Source organism: Ursus americanus, chromosome 16, assembly GCF_024610735.1.
Source record: "Ursus americanus isolate L20-20 chromosome 16, mUrsAme1.1.p, whole genome shotgun sequence".
Lineage (NCBI taxonomy): Eukaryota > Metazoa > Chordata > Mammalia > Carnivora > Ursidae > Ursus > Ursus americanus.
The window spans coordinates 34,468,361-34,490,243 of NC_142142.1; the positions used below are offsets into that span (position 1 = coordinate 34,468,361).

The window sequence follows — 21,883 nt, forward strand, 5'->3', positions numbered from 1 at the left end:
TAGCACTTGTCTTTCTCTTCGTATAATGTGCCCTAAGTCTATCCATGCTGTCACAAATGACAGGATATCCTTTCTCATGACTGAGAAAGTGTGTGTGTGTATACATACCACATTTTTTTTTATTCCATCTATCAGTGGACACAGGTTCTTTCCATATCTTGGCTCTTGTAAATAATGCTGTGAACACGGGGATGCATGTATCATTTTGAATTAGTGTTTTCATTTTCTTTGGACAAATACCCAGAAGGAGAATTATTAGATGTGATAGTTCTTTAATTTTTTTAAGGAACTTCTATACTGTTATCCATAGTAGCTGTACCAATTTATATTCCTACCAACAGTGCACAAGGGCTCCCTTTTCTCCACATCCTTGTTACACTTTGTCTTTTTGTTGATAGCCATTTGAATAGATGTAAGGTGATGTCTCCTTGGGTTTTTTTGTGTTTGTAAAGATTTTGTCAGACAGCGTAGGCGCACAAGCAAGGGGAGCTGCAGGCAGAGGGAGAAGCAGGCTCCTGCTGAGCAGGGAGCTGGATGAGGGACTCAGTCCCAGAACCCCAATCCCAGGATAATGACCTGAGCTGAAGGCAGATGCTTAACTGACTGAGTTGCCCAGGCATCCCTCCTTGTGGTTTTAATTTGCATTTTCCTGATGATTAATGAAGTTGAGCATCTTCACCATGCAGATGGACGTCTTTAGAAAATGTTTAGTTCTGCCCATTTTTTGGATTCGTTGGGGTTGTGTCCAGTTGTAGGAGTTCTTTATATGTCTTGGATATTAACACTTTATCAGATATACGATTAGCAAAAATTTTCTCCCATTCTGTAGCTTGCTTTTTTCATTTTCGTTTGCTGTGTGAAAAACTTTTAACTCTGATGTCTCATTTGTTGATTTTTTTGCTTTTGTTTGTGCTTTTGGGGTCATATCTCAAACATTACTATGACCATTGTTGGAAGCTTCTTCCCTGTTTTCTTGTAGTATAAAGTACCAGGTCTTATGTTTAAGTCTTTGATCCATTTCAGGTTAATTTTTGTGAGTGGTAAAAGATAGGAGTCTCATTTCACTGCTCTGTGTTTATCCAGTTTTCCCAACACCCATCTGCTGAAGAAACCATCCTTTCCCTATTGGGTGCTCTTTGCTCCCTAGTCAAATTTATTAGTTGACTTACACATGCAGGGGTTTAGTTTTGGGCTCTCTAGTTCTGTTAGTCTATATGTCTCTTTTAGTGTTGGCACTATGCTGGTTTTATTGCTGTAGCTTTGTAGTATAGTTTGAAATTAGCAAGTGGGATACCTCCAGCATTGTTCTTTTCCCTCAAGATTGCTCTGGCTATTTGGGGTCCCATACAAATTTTAGGATTGTTTTTCTGTAAAGAATGCTATTGGTATTTTGATGGAGATTGCATCAAATCTGTAGATGGCTTTGGGTAGTATGGACTTTTTAATACTAATTCTTTTGATCCATGAACACAGGATGTCTTTCCATTTGTTTGTGTCTTTAAATTTTTTTCAGCAAAGCCTTAGTTTTCATTGTACAGATCTTTTTACTTACTTGATAAAATTTATTCCTAAATAGATTGTTTCTAATGCTGTGAATGGGATAATTTTTTCAGATATTTCATCCTTAGCATATAAGAATGTAACTTATTTCTGTATATTGATCATTGTGTCCTGCAACTTTACTGAAATTGCTCTTTAGTTCCAGCAATTTTTTGGTTGTGTCTTTGGGATTTTGCATATAAAAAATCATATAACTGCAAACGGGACAGTTTGACTTCTTCCCTTCCTGATTTGGATACAGGGAAAGCTTTCAGTTCTTCTCAGCTGAGTTATCATGTTAGTTGTGGGTCTGTCATAAATAGCCTTTATGGTGGGGTATGTTACTTCTATACTCAGTCTGCCAAAGTTTTCATCATGAAAGGATTTGCATTCTGTGAAATGCATAGATGATCATGATGTTTATCTTTCATTTCAGGAATGTAATGTGTCACATGTATTGATTTGTGTATGTTGAACCATCCTTGTACCCTGGGGAAAAATCCCATCTAACCCCGGTGTGTAATCTTTGTATGGTCTTGAATTCGGTTTGCTCATATTTTGTTGGGAATTTTTATATCTATATTTATCAGGCATATTGGTCTCTAGTTCTTTTTGTGGTTTTTTGTTTTTAGAGAGCACACACATGTGAGCAGGGTTGCGGGGAAGGAGAGGGAGAGAATCTTAAGCAGGCTTTTTGCCCAGTGCAGAGCCCAACGCGGGGCTTGATCTCATAGCCCTGAGATCATGACCTGAGCTGAAATCAAGAGTTGGATGCTTAACTGAGTGACCCAGACACCCCTTTTTTTGTTGTGTTATTTGGCTTTGGTGCCAGGATGTCAGCCTATTAAGCGGAGTTTGGAAGTATTCCCTAAACCTCAAGGTTTTGGAAGAGTTTGCGAAAGATTGGTATTAATCCTTTGAGTGTTTATTAGAATTTGTCAATGAAGCCATCTGGTCCTGGGTTATTTTTTGTACAGGGAGGTTTTAAGTTATTTGATTCAGTCTCTTGCTCATTATCGGTCTGTATTCACATTTTTTCTTTGCGTTTGATTCAGTCTTGGTGGGTTGTTTCTAGAAATTTCTTCTAGGTTATCTAATTTGGGGCATAGAGTTGTTTGTAATAGTCTTTTATGATCCTGTGTATTTTTGTAGTATCAGTTGTACGGTCTTTTTCATTTCTGATTTTATGTCTTTTTCTAAGTCTGGCTAATAAAGTTTTGTCAGTTTTATCTTTTTGATGAACCAGCCTTTAGTTTACACATAGTTTTTTTCTGAAATAGAGATTTTATTCCTGCTTTGATTTTATTTCTTCCTTCTGCCACCTCTAGGCTTTTTCCTTTTATGCGTCCTAGAGGTGTACCGTCAGGTTGCTTGAGATCTTTGTAATTTCTTAATATATGCATTTCATACTAGCTAAACTTGCCTCTCGACTGCTTTGTTGTATCCCATGAGATGAGATAATTTATTCCCATTTTTATTTTTTGACTGATTGTTTAGAAGTGTGTTACTTGGTTTCCACATACTGGTGGATTTTTCTACGTTCCTCTTGCTGATTTCTAATTTATACCATTGTGGTCAGAAAAGAGAGTTGGTATGATTTCAATCTTAAGTTTGCTGAGATTTGTTTTGTGCCTTGTCATAGGATCTGCCCTGGGTAATGTTCATATGCGCTTGAGAAAAATGTGTATTCTGCTGCTCTTGGATGGAATGTTCTATACATGCTCTATAAATCATTGTTTCAGAATGTGTTTTGGTTCAATTCCAGTGTTTCTTTTTTGATTTTCTGTCTGCGTGATTTATTTGTTCTAATAGTATTAAAGTCCCCTATTAATGTATTGTTTATTTCTCCATTTAAATGTTAGAATTTTTTTAATCGCGGTGCTCTGATGTTGGATGTGTGTATATTTACGATCATTCTCTGTTCTTGATGTCTTTGTTATTTTATCATTATATAATGACTTCTTTATCACTTGTTAATGTTTTTGGCTTGAAGTGTATTTTTTCTGGCATAAGTATGGCTACACCCACTTTTGTTATCCACCTGCGTGGAACATCTTCTTCTGTTCGACGCTTTGAGCCTGTGTATGTTTTTAGAGCTAAAATGAACTTCCTTTAGACAGTGTGGAGTTAGGTGTTTTTTTCATCCAGCCGCCCTACCCTTCGGTGAATTCAGTCTGTTCATAAGTACTTGCTACTACCATCTTATTGTTGTTTGCCTTCTAGCTGTTTTGTGTATCGCCTGTGTTTCCTTTCCCTGTTTCTATCTTTGTAAAGTGGATTTCCATGGTGATTTGCTCAGTCTCCCCTTTTTTTATGTTTCATCACTAGATTTTTGCTTTGTGATTACCAAGTGGCTTACATAAAACATCTCATAGGTAAAGTACTCCTGGGGGAAGACATTTTTAAGAAATAGTTCAAGCACATTCTATAACATCCTTGATTAATTACACTATTCTGCCACAGAATCACTTATTCTATTCTAATGATCATTTCTGGAGTAAAGATGATGAAAACAAAATAACTTGTGAAACAATAACTTGCAAAGGTTACTAGAATTGACCCTTCAAGAGTGTGAGGGTCAGGGGTGCCAATCTATCATGCAGTCCAAAATCTGCATATAACTTCACTCCCTAAAAATTTAATAGCTGACAGTCTACTGCTGAGCAGAAGCCTTACTGGTAACAGTTTGATTAACCCATATTTTGTATATTATATGCTGTATTTTTACAACTGGAGAAACCGTTACAGTCATCATGAAGAGAACATACATGCACAGTACTGTATGAGAAAAAATCCAGGTATAAGCGGATGTGTGCAGTTCAGAACCATGTTCAAGGGTCACCTGTATTTTTAATTTTATAAGAAACTAACCAACTCTTAGGTATTCTTCTGCCTGTACCATTTTACATTTTTATCAGCAATGTCTGAGACTTCCATGTTCCTTACCATGTTTTATTTAAGGGAATTTTCAGTTACTTTATGTTGTTTCTGCCCATCCCTGGGTTTTTTTTTTTTTTTTTTTTTTTTTTAACGCTTTGGTGATGAAGTTATGAATTTTTAAAGAGCCAAAAGACCTCTTTACAGATGGACAGGATGGAAGTCTCTAAAATCAAAACATGATATGAAAAGATTATACAATACTCTGGCATTGTGAGTTATCAAAAAACTAGGAAGAATTTTATCCTCAGACTTTCAGTAACACTTTCAATGGCTAGCCACTTGGCTGAGACCTTACTATAATACTTCTGTCAGAGTCCCTGCTGCTGCTTGAATTGTAAAGGCTGCAATAGAAATGTGTTTCTTTACTTCTGTCCAGGCTGAACGAGAGTCTTCTTTATTTTCAATATCAAACATAGCATCGTAGATCCCAGGAAATGATTCTCCAGCATATTTGTTGTGGCTACTTGGAGCAAAGATGATGTGCCTAATAGAAAAAAACAGAGATGGCAGATTGAGCTAAAGAGTATACATACATTTTATATGCTTCTCTATGCACTCCCTTTTGTTAGACCACATCTTAAGAACAGTATGTCTCCTCCTGGCATTCACTTTTTTTTATTCCAAAATGAAGACCTATAATTGTTTTAACATACTTATATAACAGTATAATTTTAAGCAAAGAAAGCTGACTATGCATTCACTAAGACTAGTCTCACAAATGTTGCCAACCCATACAAATGGAAGGAAGTGGTTCATTCTTGTAAGTTATGTATCACTTGTCTGCCAGCAGATGCCCTAACAGTGGTAACAGGTATCCTTTATGGATATATTTAATGAGAGAAGAGACTGAAAAAAATGTATCGTTTGAGAGATTCAACAAGAATAACGCTTGTTCCCAATACTCTTAGGCACTAAAAATCAATAAATAAGCTTGTATTCCCAAAATACAAATGAGGATAATGAAGTCCATTCCACGAAGATAAAGCAGTTATATATGAATTGCCTGTAGACACATTTAATTTCTGATCTAGAAGGAAAGTTTTGCATTTGACTTCCTATTTTATCTTAGAGGTGCCTGAAGAGATCCAACTACTTCTCTTTCCAGTAATTGTGCGGAATTCTGCCTTCCAGAAAGTTAAATCTACAGTCTCTGAGACTGTGAAACTATTTAAGTCCCTATTAATGATCAAGTAGAAATTTATAATGCAGAGCATTTTGGTTATCCAAAGTACATCAGGATTTTTTTTTTTTTCTTAGTTATTTGACAGAGCAAGAGAGTACAAGCAGGGAGGAGGACAGAGGGAGAGGGAGAGGCAGGCTCCCTGCTGAGGGCTCTTCCCCCTGACATGGGGCTGGATCCCACAACCCCTGGATCATGACCTGAGAGGAAGGCAGATGGTTAACTAACTGAGCCCCCCAGGTGCCCCAGTACCTCAGGATTTATTGCTCTTGGCTTTTACATCTTAGTATGGCCTCAAATGGATCTTCCTCACTAAAGCCTGTGTAGGTGCTAAATGGTTTATATCAAAACATTGATAATCTGACCTATATATGAGTTATTACAAATAAAGGTGGTAGCTATTCATTAGTATACTTGCCCTTTCCTGGAGAACTGTAAAAGCAGAGTACAGGGAAAAGATATATAGATACAAGGATTGTACAAACCTGGTTTGAATCCTCGAACTGGCATCTAATAGCCTTGTGGCCTTCCACCTTGGTTAAGTTCTTAGGTAGTCTATTCTTTTTGATGCAGTTGTAAATGGAATTATTTTCTTTATTCCTCTTCCGAGTAGGCCAATATTAGTGAATAGAAATAAAATTTCTGTCTATTGATTTTGCATCTTCACCTTACACTGAATTTGTTCATTCTAACAGTTTTTTTGGTGGATTCCTTAGGTTTATCTATATATAACGTCATTTGCAAATAATGGTTTTACTTCCTTCCAATATGGATGCCTTTTTCTTGCCTAATTGCTCTGGCTAGGACTACCAATACTATGTTGAAAAGAAGTGGCAAGAATAAGCATCCTTGTCTTGTTCCTGCCCTTAGAGGAAAAGTTTTCAGCCTTTTACCATTAAATATGCTATCAGCTGTAGGTTCGTCTTACATGCCCATTATTAAGTTACATTTCTTCTACATGACTTTGTTGAGTTTTAATAAAAATGGATGTTGAATTTTGTCAAGTGCTTTTTCTGCATCTATTAAAGACTTTTATCCTTCATTTTGTTAATGTGATATGTAACACTGATTTGTGGATATTGAACCGTCTTTGTATCCCTGGAATAAAGCCCATTTCTGGTATGTGATCTTTTTAATATACTGTTGAATTTGGTTTGCTGAGTCTTATAGAGGATTTTTGCTTTTATGTTCATCATATGGGCTAGTAATTTTCTTTTGGCATCCTTGTTTGATTTTCCTATCAGGGTAATGCCGGCCTTTTAAAATGAGTTTGGAAGTGTTCCCCCTTCTCTTTTTTGGAAGAATTTGAAAAGGATTGGTACTGATTATTTTTTCTATGTTTCGTAGAATTCATCGGTGAAGCCATCTGGTCCTGGACTTTTGTTTGTTGGGAGGTTTATTATTACTAATTCAATTTCCTCACTAATAACTGGTCTATTCACATTTTCTATTTTCATGTTCATTTCTTCATGATTCAGTCCTGGAAGGTTATATGTTTCTAGAAGTTTGTCCATATCTTCTGTGTTGTCTAATTTGTAGGCATATGATTGTTGATCATAGTCTCTTATTTATTTCTGTGGTATCAGTTGTAATGTCTCCTCTATTTATTTGAGCCCATTCTCTTCTTGGTGAATCTAGTGAATGGTTTATAAATTTCATCTTTTGAAATAATCAGCTCTTCATCTTATTGAACTTTTCTTTTGGCTCTTTAATTTCTATTTCCTTGATTTCCTCTGTTATTTGTTTCCTTCTAACTTTTGGCTTCATTTGTTCTACTTCCTTGAGGTGTGATGTTAGGTTGCTTGAGAGTTTTACTTTTTTCTGATGTGTAGGGTATTCATTGCTGGTGAACTCCAATCTTAGAACTGCTTTTGCTGCATCCCACAAATTTTTCCATGTTATATTTCCATTTTCATTTTTCTCAAGGTATTTTTTTTGTCTTTCGATTTCATTGACCTTATTAGCTGTTTAGTAGAATGTTAGTTTCCACCTATTTGTGAATATTCCACTTTTCTTCTTGTAACTGATTTCTAGTTTCATACCGCTGTGGTCAAAGGAGATGCTGGATGTTTCATTCTTCTTGAATTCATTAAGACTTGTTTTTTGGCATAACATGACCTGTCCTGGAGAATATTCCACATGTACTTGCAAGAATGTGTGTTGGAATGTTCTGTGTATATCTTTTCATTTCATATGGTCTAATGTGTCATTTAAGGCTAACGTGTCCATAGTGATTTTTTTTGTTTGTTTGGAAACTAGCCATTGATGTGTAATAAGTCTCCTCCTGTTCCTTCAGTCTGTTAATAATTTGTATGTTCAGGTTTTTATGATGGGTGCATCAATATTTACAAATGTTATATCGTTGTTTGACCTTTTATTGTGTAATTTCCTTCTTTGTCTCTTATTACAGTCTTCATTTTAAAGTATTTTGTCTGATCCTAGTATAGCTATCCCTGCTTTCTTTGGCTTCCATTTGCATTCGGTATCTTTTTCCATGCCTTCCGTGTTTAGTCTGTGTGGGTCTTTACATTTGAAGTGAGTCTGTTCTAGGCATGATATAGATGGGTCTTGTTTTTTTATTCATTCAGCCACCTTGTCTTTTCACTGGAGCATTTATTCCATTTACATTTAAAATAATCAGTATTTACATACATATTGAAATTTTGTCAGTTGTTTTCTTGGCTGTTTTGTAGTTCCTCCTTGTTACTTATTTTCTTGCCCTCACCCTTTGTGGTTTGACGGTACAGTATGCTTAAATTTTATCTCTCTTGTATCTAATACAGGCTTACCTCATTTTATTGTGCTCTCATTTTTGTTGTTTTTTAATTGAAGGTTTGTGGCAAACCTGCATCAAGTCTTTTGACACCATTTTTCCAACTATAATTCAGTTATTCTTGTAAGATTTCAAACTTTATATATAATTTTACTGGAATACATTTGACAATACAGTGTTACTAGTTTCGGGTGTGTAATAGTAATTTAACAGCTACATACATTAAGAAATGCTCACTGCAGTAAATGTAGTTACCATCTGTCACCAAAGTTATTAGAGTATTACCGACCGTATCCCCTGTGGTGTACTCTTCATCCTTGTGGCTTATTTATAACTGCAAGTCTGTACCACTTAATCCCGTATTTTCCCCGTACTCCTGCCACCTTCTCCTCTAGCAATCACCAGTTTGTTGGTTCGTTTGTTTTGAAGTGAAATTGTATGGTGTTTATCTTTCTCTGACTGACTTAGCATAATACCCTCTAGTTGGGTGCATCCATGTTGCAGATGGCAAGATTTTCTTTTTTAGGGTTGATATTCCATTGTATATATACCACATCTTATCTACTTCATCCATCCCTACGTTGGCTATTGCAAATAACATTTAGGTAAAATAAAGACACATATATTTGTATTTAGTTAAATATTTATACATTTAGTGTTTTGGGGTTTTGGGGGATAAATACCCAGCAATGGAATTACTGGATCATGTAGTGTTTCTATTTTTAACTTTTTAAGGAAACTCCATGCTGTTTTTCTAGCGCCTGCACTAATTTACATTCCCACTAACAGTACAGGAGACTTCCCTTTTCTCCACATCCTCGCCAACACTTGTCTTGTTGATGCTAGCCGTTCTGACGGTTGTGAGGTGATACCTCAGTTTTGATTTGCATTTCCCTAATGATTAGTGATGGAGACCACATTTTTCATGTGTTTCTTGGCCATGTGTATGTTGTCTTTGGAAAGATGTATATTCAGGTTATCTGCCCATTTTTTTAATGATTACTGGGGACTTTTTGTTGAGTTGTATCAATTATGTATTTCAGATATGAACCACTTACTGGATGAGATCATTTGCAAATTTCTTCTTCCATTCAGTAGGTTGTCATTTTTTGGTTTCCTCTGCTGCACAAAAGCTTCTTATTTTGATATTCTCCCAATAGTTTATTTTTGCTTTTGTTTCCCATGCCTATGGAGACCTATGCAGAAAACATTGCCAAGGCCAGTGTATAAGAGATTGCTGCCTATGTTGTTGGGTTTTATGGTTTTAGCTCTCACATTTATTTAGGCATTTAATCCATTTTGAGTTGATTTTTGTTTGGTGTAAGAAAGTGGTTCATTTCATTTGTATGTTGCTGTCCATTTTTCCCAGCATCGTTTATGGAAGAGACTCCATTGCACAGTCTTGCCTCCTTTTTGGTACGTTACTCATCATACAAGCATGGGTTTATTTCTGGTCTCTCTGTTCTGTGTGTCAGTTTTTCTGCCTATGTCATACTGATTATTATAGCTTTGTAGTGTATCTTGAAATCTGGGATTGTATATACCCCCAGCTCTCTTCTTTCACAAGAATTGCTTTGGCTATCTGGGATGTTTTTTGTTGTGATACAAATATGAGGCTTTTTTATTCTAATTTTGTGGGAAACGCTGTTGATATTTTGATAGGGATTGCATTTGTTTTTATTGTGTTCCATTTTAGTAGTATCTAATAGTTTTCAGAGTACGGATCTTTCAGCTCTGTGGCTAAATTTATTCACAGGTATTTTATACTTTTTGATACAGTTGTAAAGCAGTTTGCTTAATTTCTCTTTCTGCTACTTTGCTAGTAGTATATAGAAATGTAATAGATTTCTGTGTATTGGGTTTGTACTGAATTCACTGGTTCTCATTTTTTGGTGTTGTTAGGTTTTCTGTATGTAGTCCCATGTCATCTGCAAATAGTGACCGTTTTATTTCTTCCTTACCAATTTGACTGACTTTTCTTTTTCCTGTCTACTGCAGCTAGAACTTCCAAGACTATGGTGAATAAAAGTAGCAAGAGTGGGCATCCTTGTCTTGTTACTAATCTTAGAGGAAAAGCTTTCAGTATTTCACCATGAGTATTAGGGCACATGGGGGGTAGGTCTTACATGAGCTTGCGCTAAACCCACTTTACTGATACTTTCTATCATGAACAGATACTGTATTTTGTCAGATGCTTTTTCTGCATCTATATTAATTCGATCATAGGATTTTTACCTTTTATTTTGTTAATGTGACATACCACATTGATTTGTGGATACTGAAAGAGTTGTATCTCTGAAATAAATCAACTTGATCATAGTGAATGATCTTTTTAATATATTGAATTCACTTTGCTGTTTACTGGAAGATTTTTGCATCTCTCCTCTTCAGGGATGCTAGCCTTAATTTTCATAATCAATATATTTTAATTGCTGCAATCTTATGATGAAACTGTAATGGATGAAGAGTTGCTGCTTATGGATAAGCAAAAAAAAGTTCATTACTTTAGATGGAATCTACACCTGGTGAAGATGCTGTGAAGATTGAACAGTGGATTCAACAGTGGCAACAAAGGGTTTAGAATATTACATAAACTTATTTAAAAGCAGCAGCAAGGCTTTGAGAGAATTGACTCCAATATTGAAATAACTTGTACTGTGGATAAAAGTCAGTCAAGCAGCATCACATGCTACAGAGAAATCGTGTAAATAGAACAGTCAATTGATGTGGCTGACTTCATGGTGTATTCTTTTAAGAAACTGCCACAGCCACTCTAATCTGTCAGCAGCCATCAACATCAAGGCAGGACCCTCCGCCAGCAAAAAGATTGCAACTAGCTGAAAGCTGAAATGGTGGTTAGCATTTTTAGCAATAAATTAAGGTATGTATGTTTTTTTTAGAAATCCTTTGCACACTTAATAGACTACAATATCGTATAAACGTAACTTTTATATGTACTAGGAAATGAGGAATTTCACTTGACTTGCTTTATTGCAGGTATCTGTGACCTACCCTGCAGTACGTCAGAGGTATGTCTATGTAGCTTTTGGTTTGTGGTTACTGTGAGCCTTACATGTATCAGTTTAAAGTGGACTTTCATGAGTATTGCAGTTTAACCCTGAAGGCATTCTAAAGCTCCCCCTTCTTACTCTTATCCACCCCTCGTCACCATGTTTTGTTTTCTGTGTCACATTTTATTTCCTCTTAATTTTGTGCATCCCTTATTATTGCAGTTATACTTATTTTTACAACTCTTGCCTTAACCTTCATACTATTTAATCCATTACTTTTACTGTAATGTTTATCAGTAAAATTTTCACTCTCCTGTTTTGTTAGTAATTAGCACCTTTTCTTTGCAGCTTTTAGAGAACTCCCTTTACCATTTCCTTTAAGACCAGTTTAGTGGTGATGAATCCTGTTAGCTTTTGTTTGTCTGGAATACTCTTTCTCCTTCAGTTCTGAATGATAATGTTGCAGAATAGAGTATTCTTGGAAGTTTTTTTGGTTTTGGGTTTTTTTTCAGCACTTAGACTATATCATGCCAGTCCTTTCTGGCCCGTGTTTCTTCTGAAAAATCTGCTAAATATCTTATGGGGGTTCTTTTGTATGTAACAAGTAGTTCTTCTCTTGCTGCTTCTAAATAAACTCCTTGCCCTTGACATTGTAATTATAATGTGATTTGGTGTGTGTCTCTTTTGGTTCCCTGGATCTGGATGTTGGTTTCCTTCTCTAGCTTAGGGAGGTTTTTAGCCCCCTTCTCTCCCTACACTGGGAATATTTTCTGTAAGTCCCTTAAGCTTTTTGGTTTTGTTGTTTTTTGTTCTGTTTGGGTGAATTCCAGTGCCCTGTCTTTGAGTTCAGTGATCCTTTCTTCTGCTTCATCTCATCTACTGTAACCTCCCACCCCTGGTGTATTTTTCAGTTCAGTTGTTGTACCCTTCAGTTCTGTGACTTCTACTTGGTACTTTTCTCTTTTTTCAACTTCTTACTGTGTTCATCCATTCTTCCAAGTTTGTTTAGCATCTTTGTTGCCATACTTTGAACTCTTTATCAGGTAGATTACTTCTCTCTGATTCATTAAGCTTTTTTTTTTTTTTTTTTTTTTCAGTTTTACCTTCTTTCATTGGAATCTATTCCTGTTAATTCTTTGTGGTTTTTTTGGTTTTTTGGTTTTTTTTTTTTTTTTTAGCTATATGTTGGTTTCTGTGCATTAGATGAAACAGCCACCTGTCCCAATGTTGAAGGAGTAGCCTGGCGAAGATGAACCTTTTCATTTAATCTTTATCTTGTTTGTTCCTCACATTTTGTGATTGTCCCAGCAGCCTGTTTTTAAGCTCCAGTATTGAGGGTGTGCCAAGACCCGTCACTGTACCAAAGGGGAGTATTTCATTCAGGACTTAAATTCAGGGTGATTAAAAGCTGCTACCTGAGGGTTTGGTTTCCAAAGTATGCGAATACGTTTCATGTTATGGGACTGCAAGCAGAAGCTGGGGGGCCACCAGAGCCAGGTGATAGGGAGGTGTCCCTTAGACACAGTAGTAAAAATTGGAACTCCAGATGAGTAGATAAGTTGCTCTCTGGAATATACCAGCAAGCTGTAATAAGGAAGAGCACAATGATGGTATTGCCCCAACCTACATGGCCCGACAGCATTTCCACAGGCCTCTAGAAGAGTGCCAGATCTGAAGTCTGCCCTGCAAGAAGGAAATATGCTTCTTTTACAAAACAAAGAGCTGCTATCTGGAACAGGCAGAGTGAGAACACAAAAGATAGCATCTGCCCTCTGAGGTCCCTGGTAAGGTTTACAGTTAATCCTTAGGATGTGTGTTTAATTTGAAGCCTGCCCCGCACACTGAAGCCATGATGGTAAACTTCTAGACTACTTTCACTGGAAGACTGAGCTGCTTCCGTCTGCTGCCTCTTGCTGGGCCCTGGAAGTAGCTGTTTAAGACCTTTTTCTCCATTGCTTCCAGTCTTGTGGGACCTGTGAGCATTGGCCTGCTGGCCACCAGAGCCAGACCATGTACAGGTGTGCCCTGGCCGCAGCTGCAAAAATCAGGGTGCCCAACAAAGGTAAAACTTTTTATCTACCATCAAATTGGGGCAGGGCAGGGTAGGGGTGTAAAGACTGTTTCCATCAGCCACAGGCCCAAGATGTATGCCAGACCAGAAGCTTTCTCCTTAGGCCAAAGCTCCTGTACAATCAGGTAAGCGTTTTTCTTAGAAAATAACTGTTTCAGTCGGCTGTCTATACAGTACCTTGTAGGAGGTAGTCTGTCAAGAATGGTCTCCAGTTTTTGCAATCTCATGGGACCCAGGAATGCAAGCCCCTCGGGTTCCAGAGCCACATAATCAGAGGGCATCCCTGGGCAGCAGCTGTAAACACTAAGTTCAAGACACAGGTAAAAAAACGTCTTCCAGGAGAACTTGTGCTCTGGAGCTCAGATGGCATGTACCAGTCTCCTCCAGGTGATGCCTTCAGATCAGCAGGTGAATTTTCCACATGAAGTCTGTTTTTCAGAGGGCTGCTTCTGCCCTGGACCCTGGGGCAAGTGAGTCCATGCAAGCCCTTGAAGAGCTGTGTGTTCATTATAACCCTTTAGGTCTCTTGAATGTGAGCACTGGTGGTTTCCACAGCCAGATGTTCTGGAGGCTCATCTCTCAGGTGCAGGATGAACCTTCACTCCTCAAGGGAGAAATTCTAGGTTTGTAAATTCCCTCCTAATTGCGGGTTGTGTGCTTGGAGATGGGTTTATGACATGATTAGTTCTCGGACTCCCCTACTCTCTTCGGTATGGCCTTTTTCTTGTTTGCTAGGAAGGAGTTGCGCAGCTAGTCTTCAGGCCTTTTTCAGAGGAAATTGTTCCATATGTAGTAGCTTAAGTGTGTCCATGGGGGGAGGGGAGTTCAGGATCTGCCTACATTGCCGCCTTGTACTGCCCTAGCTTTAGAATATAGCCTTAATATTCAGTTAATAATTCCAAATATGTTTTTAAAATATAGTGCAATCTTTTTGGAGGACAGTGTGGCAGTTACGTAGATTGAGAATGTGTTTACTCTTTGACCCTGATATCCATATACTGATTATATAGATATTAAGACAAATGTTCAAAAGGACACAGGGACATATACTATGGCAGTACTCTTACTAAAAGTTAATGGGGGAAAAAACAAACTGAATTGAAAATTATATATACAGGCCAAACAATGGAACACTATACACCAGATAAGAAGAAAGAGCTAAAAGTATATACTGACACGGGAAGATCTCTAAGATAAATTGTTATGAAAAAAGCAAGATATAAAATATATGGTCCCATTTATGTAGATATAGATGAATAAACATATAGATATGTACACTTGTGTATATAAAACATTGATTTTCTTTAAAGAGAATAGAAAATGGCTGGGTGTGGGTTACAGAAGGGAATGCTGAAGCAACATGGTTCCTTTTTCTCCTACAAGCTTCTATGGAGTCTGCATTCATTTTGAGAAAAAGATGTTTTGCTTATGAATAACAGACTAATACAGACAAGAGAGGATTAACATGTAGATTTGCTTTCAACTTTTTGACATGTAGATACTTAACTGATGGCTATTTTATTTATCATATTATTTATCACTTCATAAAAATAGCAGCCATTTACTGAGTGTATCCCTCTCTGAGCTCAAGTTTCCACATTCCTGAAATCTCTAAGCCTGTGGAGGGGAAGCAATTATACTCTCCTTTTACAGCTGAGGAACCTGAGGTTTAGCTAAGTATTTTGACCAGGTTACTTAGTATGAGCTAGTTGGGCTCTAAAAGCCTGTGCTTATAATTAGTTAAAGATTAATACTAGTCACTAATATTTATAACAAAGCTAACATACAGAACTATCTCTGGCACATGTTATCTGATGATAAATAGCCTCACAAATTTTCACCAAGGAACTGCAGATTAAGATGTACCTTGAAAAACTGGAGACTGTCCAAGCCCACAGCCAAGACAGCAAAAGAAAACTTAACAGAGGTACAGATACAGAAAGAGGATGTTGCTTCAGCAGCACGTGGCAGCCATCTTCAAAAACCTAAAATGTTCTATGGAAATAGATCTAGATTTATCCTGTTTGATTTTGGAGAGCTCAACAGGGTCAGAGGGAGAAAATTACAGAGAAAAGGATCTTTATGAAGAGAACTTTCTGTTAACATAGACCTTTCTTAAAATGAGGATGGACTGCCTTATGAGGTAGGAAGCTTCCTATCACCGGAACATTCTGAGGCTAAGTAGCTACTTAAAAACTACATAAGCTCTAAGATTCCCTTTAAGATTCTGTAGCTTTTAGATTTTTCTTATTTTTTAACTACCATTTGTCATTTACATCTGCAGCAAAGCAATAAAGATGAAGTTACTTTTCTGATGCTACAACTTCTACTACATACATAATCTTACCCGTATTCCTCATGGTGTACATAGTGCCTTCCATTCATCTGATGACAACAGTTTAAAGCAGACTTTGGGCACGCTGGTTTTGGTCACAGCGAAGTATGTAATGTCCTTTAGTGAAACATGTTGCTTCCTTACCTGTAGAACCGTCTCCCTGGTAAACCAAGGGGATCGATGAATGCTCTCTCCAGGAGCATCAGTTGGTCGTTCACCATTCTCACTGCAATGGGACTTTGAAAATAAATAAGTAACTATAACCCTTACCATGGAACTATATTTTAAAATGCAGGATAAGGCATGGAAACATAAACTTCTAAAATCAATAGATTTTGAAGAAAATGCAGATTAACAGTAAAGCCTTATATGTAAACTACATATAACCGAGGCATCTTTCTAATATTCATAAGGAGAGAGACCTACTGAAAATGGTTCCTTTTGTTTTTCAAGACCACCGAAAGAACAGGAAGACATTTTTAATTCTTTCTAGGAGGAGAGCCCGGCCTCCTGCAGAGGCAGACTGGGTGTACTGTCAAGTTCTTGATAAGCCATTTAGTGCCACCGAATAAAGGCTGACCACGAACAAAGGAAGGAAGGTGGCAACAGTCTGCAGGAAGAGAGTTGCACATCAGGGGCAGGGAATCCCCTTTCACACTTGGAATCTGCCAACTCTCTTTTTGGGGTGCTAAATTCTCTGGGCTTTCCTACAACCCGAGGGGGAGAGAAGCCTCTCAAAATGAAGGATACATCTTTCTGCCAATGTGGGTGGTGGGAAAGCTTATTCTAATTGGAGCTGGAAAAATAATTGTGACATGGACTATAGTGTGGAACGACTTGTGCTTGTTAAATAATGCTTCGAATGCAACTTTCTCGTATTTCAATCTAAAAGTGGTAAGTGGTTAAATGAAGTGCAAAAATTGTATCAATAAAAAAGTTTCTGCACTTGGTCAGGAAAGTTTTGGGACTGCAGTGAAATTCATACTACAAATGCACTTCAACCCGTGGAACTGTGATTCCGTCCTTGGCCCTTGTCTTGCGATGAGTTTTTAAGTCTACCATTTAGAGTAATGCTTCTCAAACTTCGGTATGAATACACACCATTCTGGAGAGTCTTGCTAAAGTGAATTTCGTAGGTCTTGGATGGCATTTGATACACAGCCTTTCTAACAAGCTCCTAGGCAATGCTGATGCTGCCGCTTTACAGACCTTGGAGCAGTGATATAGTTGAATGCTTATGTGATTCATTCTAGTAACTAGATCGCTTTTCAAAATGATGGGGAGCTTTACAATTGAAACTTACTTATTAAGATCCACTTGTGTAAGTCTTCTGTGAAAATCCGAAGCAGCATCTGAGAAGTTCTTCACAGCAGAAAATAAAGAATCTTTTAAAAATACAGAAGTGGAAGGTTAATTAGTAAGTGCTGCTTATTTCACACACTCACTTTCCTGCCCTCCCCATTTACAGGCTGATTAGAGTGAATAGATACTGAAACAATGTTGAGCCTTCCTGCAGGGCCATGGAAATTATCAGAAAATACTGTAACAAAGAAACAGTACCTAAAATAGAAAATGTCTAAATTGGTTCTTCAGGAAGTAACTTCCAGGAGTCTAGGACATAAGTAATTCTTTTAACTCCTAATTTACCAGCAATGCATCATTCATGAATATACTCATTCAATACCTATTTATTGGTACATCATCTATATGCTAGATACTAGATACAGCTATAGATGAGTTATGTTCCTGCGATTATTATAGACTAAAACAATGTTAATCCCTCTTTGTAAGGAGTGCATTTAAGATCTTGTTTAAAGGCCACCTGTGACAAGTTGACATGTGGACACAAATAGGATCGGGTTTTGTCTGATCAACCTTTTCTTTAGATTCCAAAGATTCTAAGGAAAGTGAGAAAAGGGTCTCAGTATATTTTTTATTACAACCACGTATGTATCATTTTGCATCTTTTCTAAACCGAACATTAACAGTGATTATTGATTTCCTTCTTTCATTAATCCTGTGAGGCAGGGGATACCAATGTTCATTTTACAGATAAAGCACTTACTGTTCCAGACACAGGACTTCTGTTAGGTCACACAGCTAGTAAATAGTGCATTCAATATAAAAAAGAAGGCCTCTTCTTTGTCCTAGGTTTCCTTTAAGCTCTAATTAGTATTGCTGTTTTTAAAACCACTTGTCAATCTAACAATAGGTATTGTGGAAGCTAAAGAAAAGTGTTGAAGGAATTTTAAAATTCCAGTGAACCACAATAGTCCAAATGGATAAGAAATGAAACGTGTCCCTGGTATTTAGTAACACAGGTGAATGATAACTTCGGCATAAGCCATTTCAGTAGACAGTAGGAAGACAGTGCACTGGCTTGGTAGAAGGACGTAAAGAACTGGAGACAGGAATGCAGATTTTATATGCATCCCATCCATCATTCTTCCATTAAAACATTTTCTGAGGGCCTGTTTTTGCCTGGCACTAAACGGCAAATTTTGATTGGGAAGTGAGTAGGGTACATTAGATAGAAGAAACTTTTGTAAGACAGAAAATTATGAATGTTTAGTGCAGATGGAGTGTCACCAATGAGATGGAGAGTTTGACAATATTGGGAGGGGGGTATTAAGAGACAGATTAGGTTAATAAACCTGTGTAAAGATCATCCTTCCACTTCAATTGTGTGTGCTCTCTCTCAGCTGGATCCTGACTTCAATTGATAAAAAAGTAATTCACCAAAAGAAAATCAGGGCATCTAGGAAAAGAACTGGATGGATACCCAAAGAACTATAAATGTCCATCTTGCTGTGGGCTCTGCTTATTTCTCCAATTTCATTTGCCCCATCATTACAGAGATTCTGCAACTGCTGATATAAACACAATTTCCTAAATTTTCTCTCCATCATTTTATCTAGATCTTAGTACCTGCTGCTCATCGTAACTTTGAAGATGACTAATTTGGATGTAGTAATATTCAAAAGCCACTACTGACTACCCTGTGCTTACTCTCTGTGTTCCTGTAGTACTCTATCCTAGAACAACTTGTCCCTGGCATTTTGCTCTTGTCCCTCACATGAGATTCTGTGCTCTCTGAGGGCAATGATTATTTTTCACACATCCTTGTATCTCCCAGGAAATAACACAGAACTTGTAGATGGAAGACACCGAATACAAATTTGATAATTTTGGTATATACTTCTGAGAATATGTACTCCCAGATGGAAAAGAAAACCGTTAAAATCCTGCTAGTAGGTAACATTCATGAGCATAAGTGTCGGGCATCATTCTTTCTATATATTAACCAACTGAATCGCCCACAGCAGTCTTGGAAACATGTTACATTCTTTACTGTTTCACTCCTAAGAAAACGGACACACGAGAGAGGGGCCAAGTACCTTTCCCAACATCACACAGTGATTAAGTATTCGAGCCAGGATTTGAACTGAGTAACGACTTCCAGACCCAGTGCTCAGTGCAACTGCACTGCATTTCATCCCTCCTTTGTAGGGGGTACAGAGTAAGAACAGTAACCGCAAGATGGCTATATACATATAAAATGAAAGAATGCTTAAAGCCATGTTCCTCCATGTAGACAAATAAATGCAAGAATAATGATAATTACATATGTAGGGGAGTAGGTTTTCTCTGTTTTCCCATCTTTGTGTAGTATTGTTTTTTAATAATATTGTTCTTTTAACAGTAAAAATATTGTTAAAGGCAGCAAACACAGGAAAAATATTTACAAACCCAACGTTTATAGCACTAACTTACCAAAATGGATTCATCTTACAAATACCAGATGAAACTACATTCTTTAAAAGTATTTCGTTTTTTTCCAGAGTCAGAATTAAGTGATGCAGGTATATATTCTAGGATCAAAGAGTGTGCAGTGACGACAAGAGGAGACGGTATCTTAAAGCTGTAACTTAAAGATTATAAAATACCCAGCGTTCTTACCAAATGATACTCCGTGGTCTCTCAACTGTTGGTCATGTTTCTTAGATAAATTGTAGATACTTGTTGCATAGTTTTTCAAAGCTTTTGCATAGTCTTCAATATTGAAAGGAATGATTTCAGAGTCTGCAAGCTCATAAACCAGTGCTCCTCGTAACTGAGCCACAGAAAGCTGTTTTTTAAATGTGGGATCATAAAAATTCTCTACTAATTCAAACGTCTCATAAATCGTATGGTATACTGGGTAGCTGCTGTATTTATCTGTTTTCTGGGGGCGGGGGGAGAGAAAAGGGTAGGTACTAAATTCAGACAAACATTAAATATGCAAATTACAGGATTGATATAATGATTGCAGAAAAAAATACAACCATGCGGCACCCTGAGTTTTATCACAGTGAAGCAGAAAAAGGTTAAAATCTAAAACACTATCACCAGATGTTTACCGATTTAAAATTTTACTGTTCTTTGTTTTGTAATTCATGTAATCTTCACTCAAAATACTTCCTGAAAACTGTCTTTAGTGTATTTCTAATAACTGCAATTAAGAAGTACATACTCAAACTGCGTATTAGCACAGTTTACAATTATTTATCAATTGATTGGAAATGACAGGTTCTGGGCAACTAAGATCCATATAGTTGAGGAATTCGATATTTAGGAGCAACTTGTCTGCCTTCTGAACTGTATAACCAAATGCCATTTACCCTTTATCACATAATTACGGGCTACCAGGATAAATTATTAATAGTGGTATTTGATGTAATTGATTTCTTAGGGCTGCCTTTCCTGAATTTAGTTTTGGTCTGTCTGCTACTTTGCTATAAGGTTAACATTTTTATTGCCTTTAGTATCACTAAAAGGAATCCCCATGTCAGTCTGTCTTCCTATCTGATACTCTGCTTTTAATCCACAATGTTTTAAAACTAGATAACTTTGTTCAGATTGATGAGGGAATATAAAAGTGAATAGGCCTTGAAAAAGTTTAATGAGTATTGGTATACAGATTTATGCATTTGTGTTCGGTTATCTGGGAGATGTTTTTGCTTTCATCTCTGTTCCCGGTCATATTCTGGATAGTCAAATTTGCAAGGGGTACAATGTATTCTAGACAAGCAAGATGCTGGCATACTGAGATTAGGATTGGAAAATTACTAAAATCTGTGACATCTCATCGTTTACTGTTGTAATCTACAGTTTGGTTTCTCACGTAAGTTATAACCAAGCAGACACGGTATACGTCAGCATATCCTAGGACTTGTATATCATCCGTGTATTTGAATGACAATGGTGCACACTAGTCAGTGCAGAACAGAAAAGAGATTCGACTGAAAAATCAGGAGGAACTTGTTTTATTCCCTAGTCAAAAGCCCTGGAGTCAGTTGACAGGCAGGAGTGGGGATGTGAAGAGGGGCTACTGACAATAAAGACTGGCATCCCCTGTAACCGAGACAGGTTCTTCACCTGCACATTGTCCTCAGGAAAAGATGAGAAGAATGAGGCTTTCCAACAAAGCCCGCACCAAAAAATGACCTGAACTACTTGGTTCTAGTACCTGGCATTACTGTGTTAACTACCACTTCACTGAATAACCCTGCAGGGAAAATTCACAGAATAACCCAAGTCAATTCCTAGTCCATCTACAAAGGGACATGAAGTCAGCCCTTATCCCTGGAATTCTTCCTGGGCCATGTGACCTGGTGCCCTGGTGCTAAAAAACTTTAAAATTCCAAGCAAAGAGATGGATAAAGTGCTATGTATCCAAAATAATGGAATAGCTTACCCTATTCTTAGTGTAACGGGCTCTGCCTGAAGCAATTCCAAGTCTCTGAAAATAAGCCTCAAAATCACTTCCAGATCCCAGTTTGTTGATTCTAGATGTAGAATATAAATATACAGACAAGGAGAAATAAATACATAAACTAAAAAAATGAGGAAGGTAAATAAATGGAACAGTGAATCCAAGCAAGGAATTGCACAGCATATTTACAAGAATTCTGAGAAGGTGCACCACTCCAGGATACTTTACTATCATGTGCTGGAAACTGGTATGGTAAAACTAGAATCCTGCATTGACTGA

The 21,883-nt window shown here is 37.2% G+C and overlaps 1 protein-coding gene across 1 annotated transcript in view; it reads right to left on the reverse strand.

Moving 5' to 3' along the window:
- Positions 1-125: 125 nt before the first annotated feature.
- Positions 126-21,883, reverse strand: part of NAALAD2 (N-acetylated alpha-linked acidic dipeptidase 2) — a 63,483-nt gene continuing 41,725 nt past the window's right edge. The window contains exons 15-19 of the mRNA XM_045790754.2: positions 21,587-21,677; positions 19,810-20,074; positions 17,153-17,234; positions 15,994-16,086; positions 126-4,963 (exon numbers count right to left, since the gene is read on the reverse strand). Of these exons, the coding sequence (XP_045646710.2) occupies positions 4,774-4,963; positions 15,994-16,086; positions 17,153-17,234; positions 19,810-20,074; positions 21,587-21,677 (721 nt within the window). The 3' untranslated portion in view covers positions 126-4,773. The remainder of the gene's footprint in view (positions 4,964-15,993; positions 16,087-17,152; positions 17,235-19,809; positions 20,075-21,586; positions 21,678-21,883) is intronic.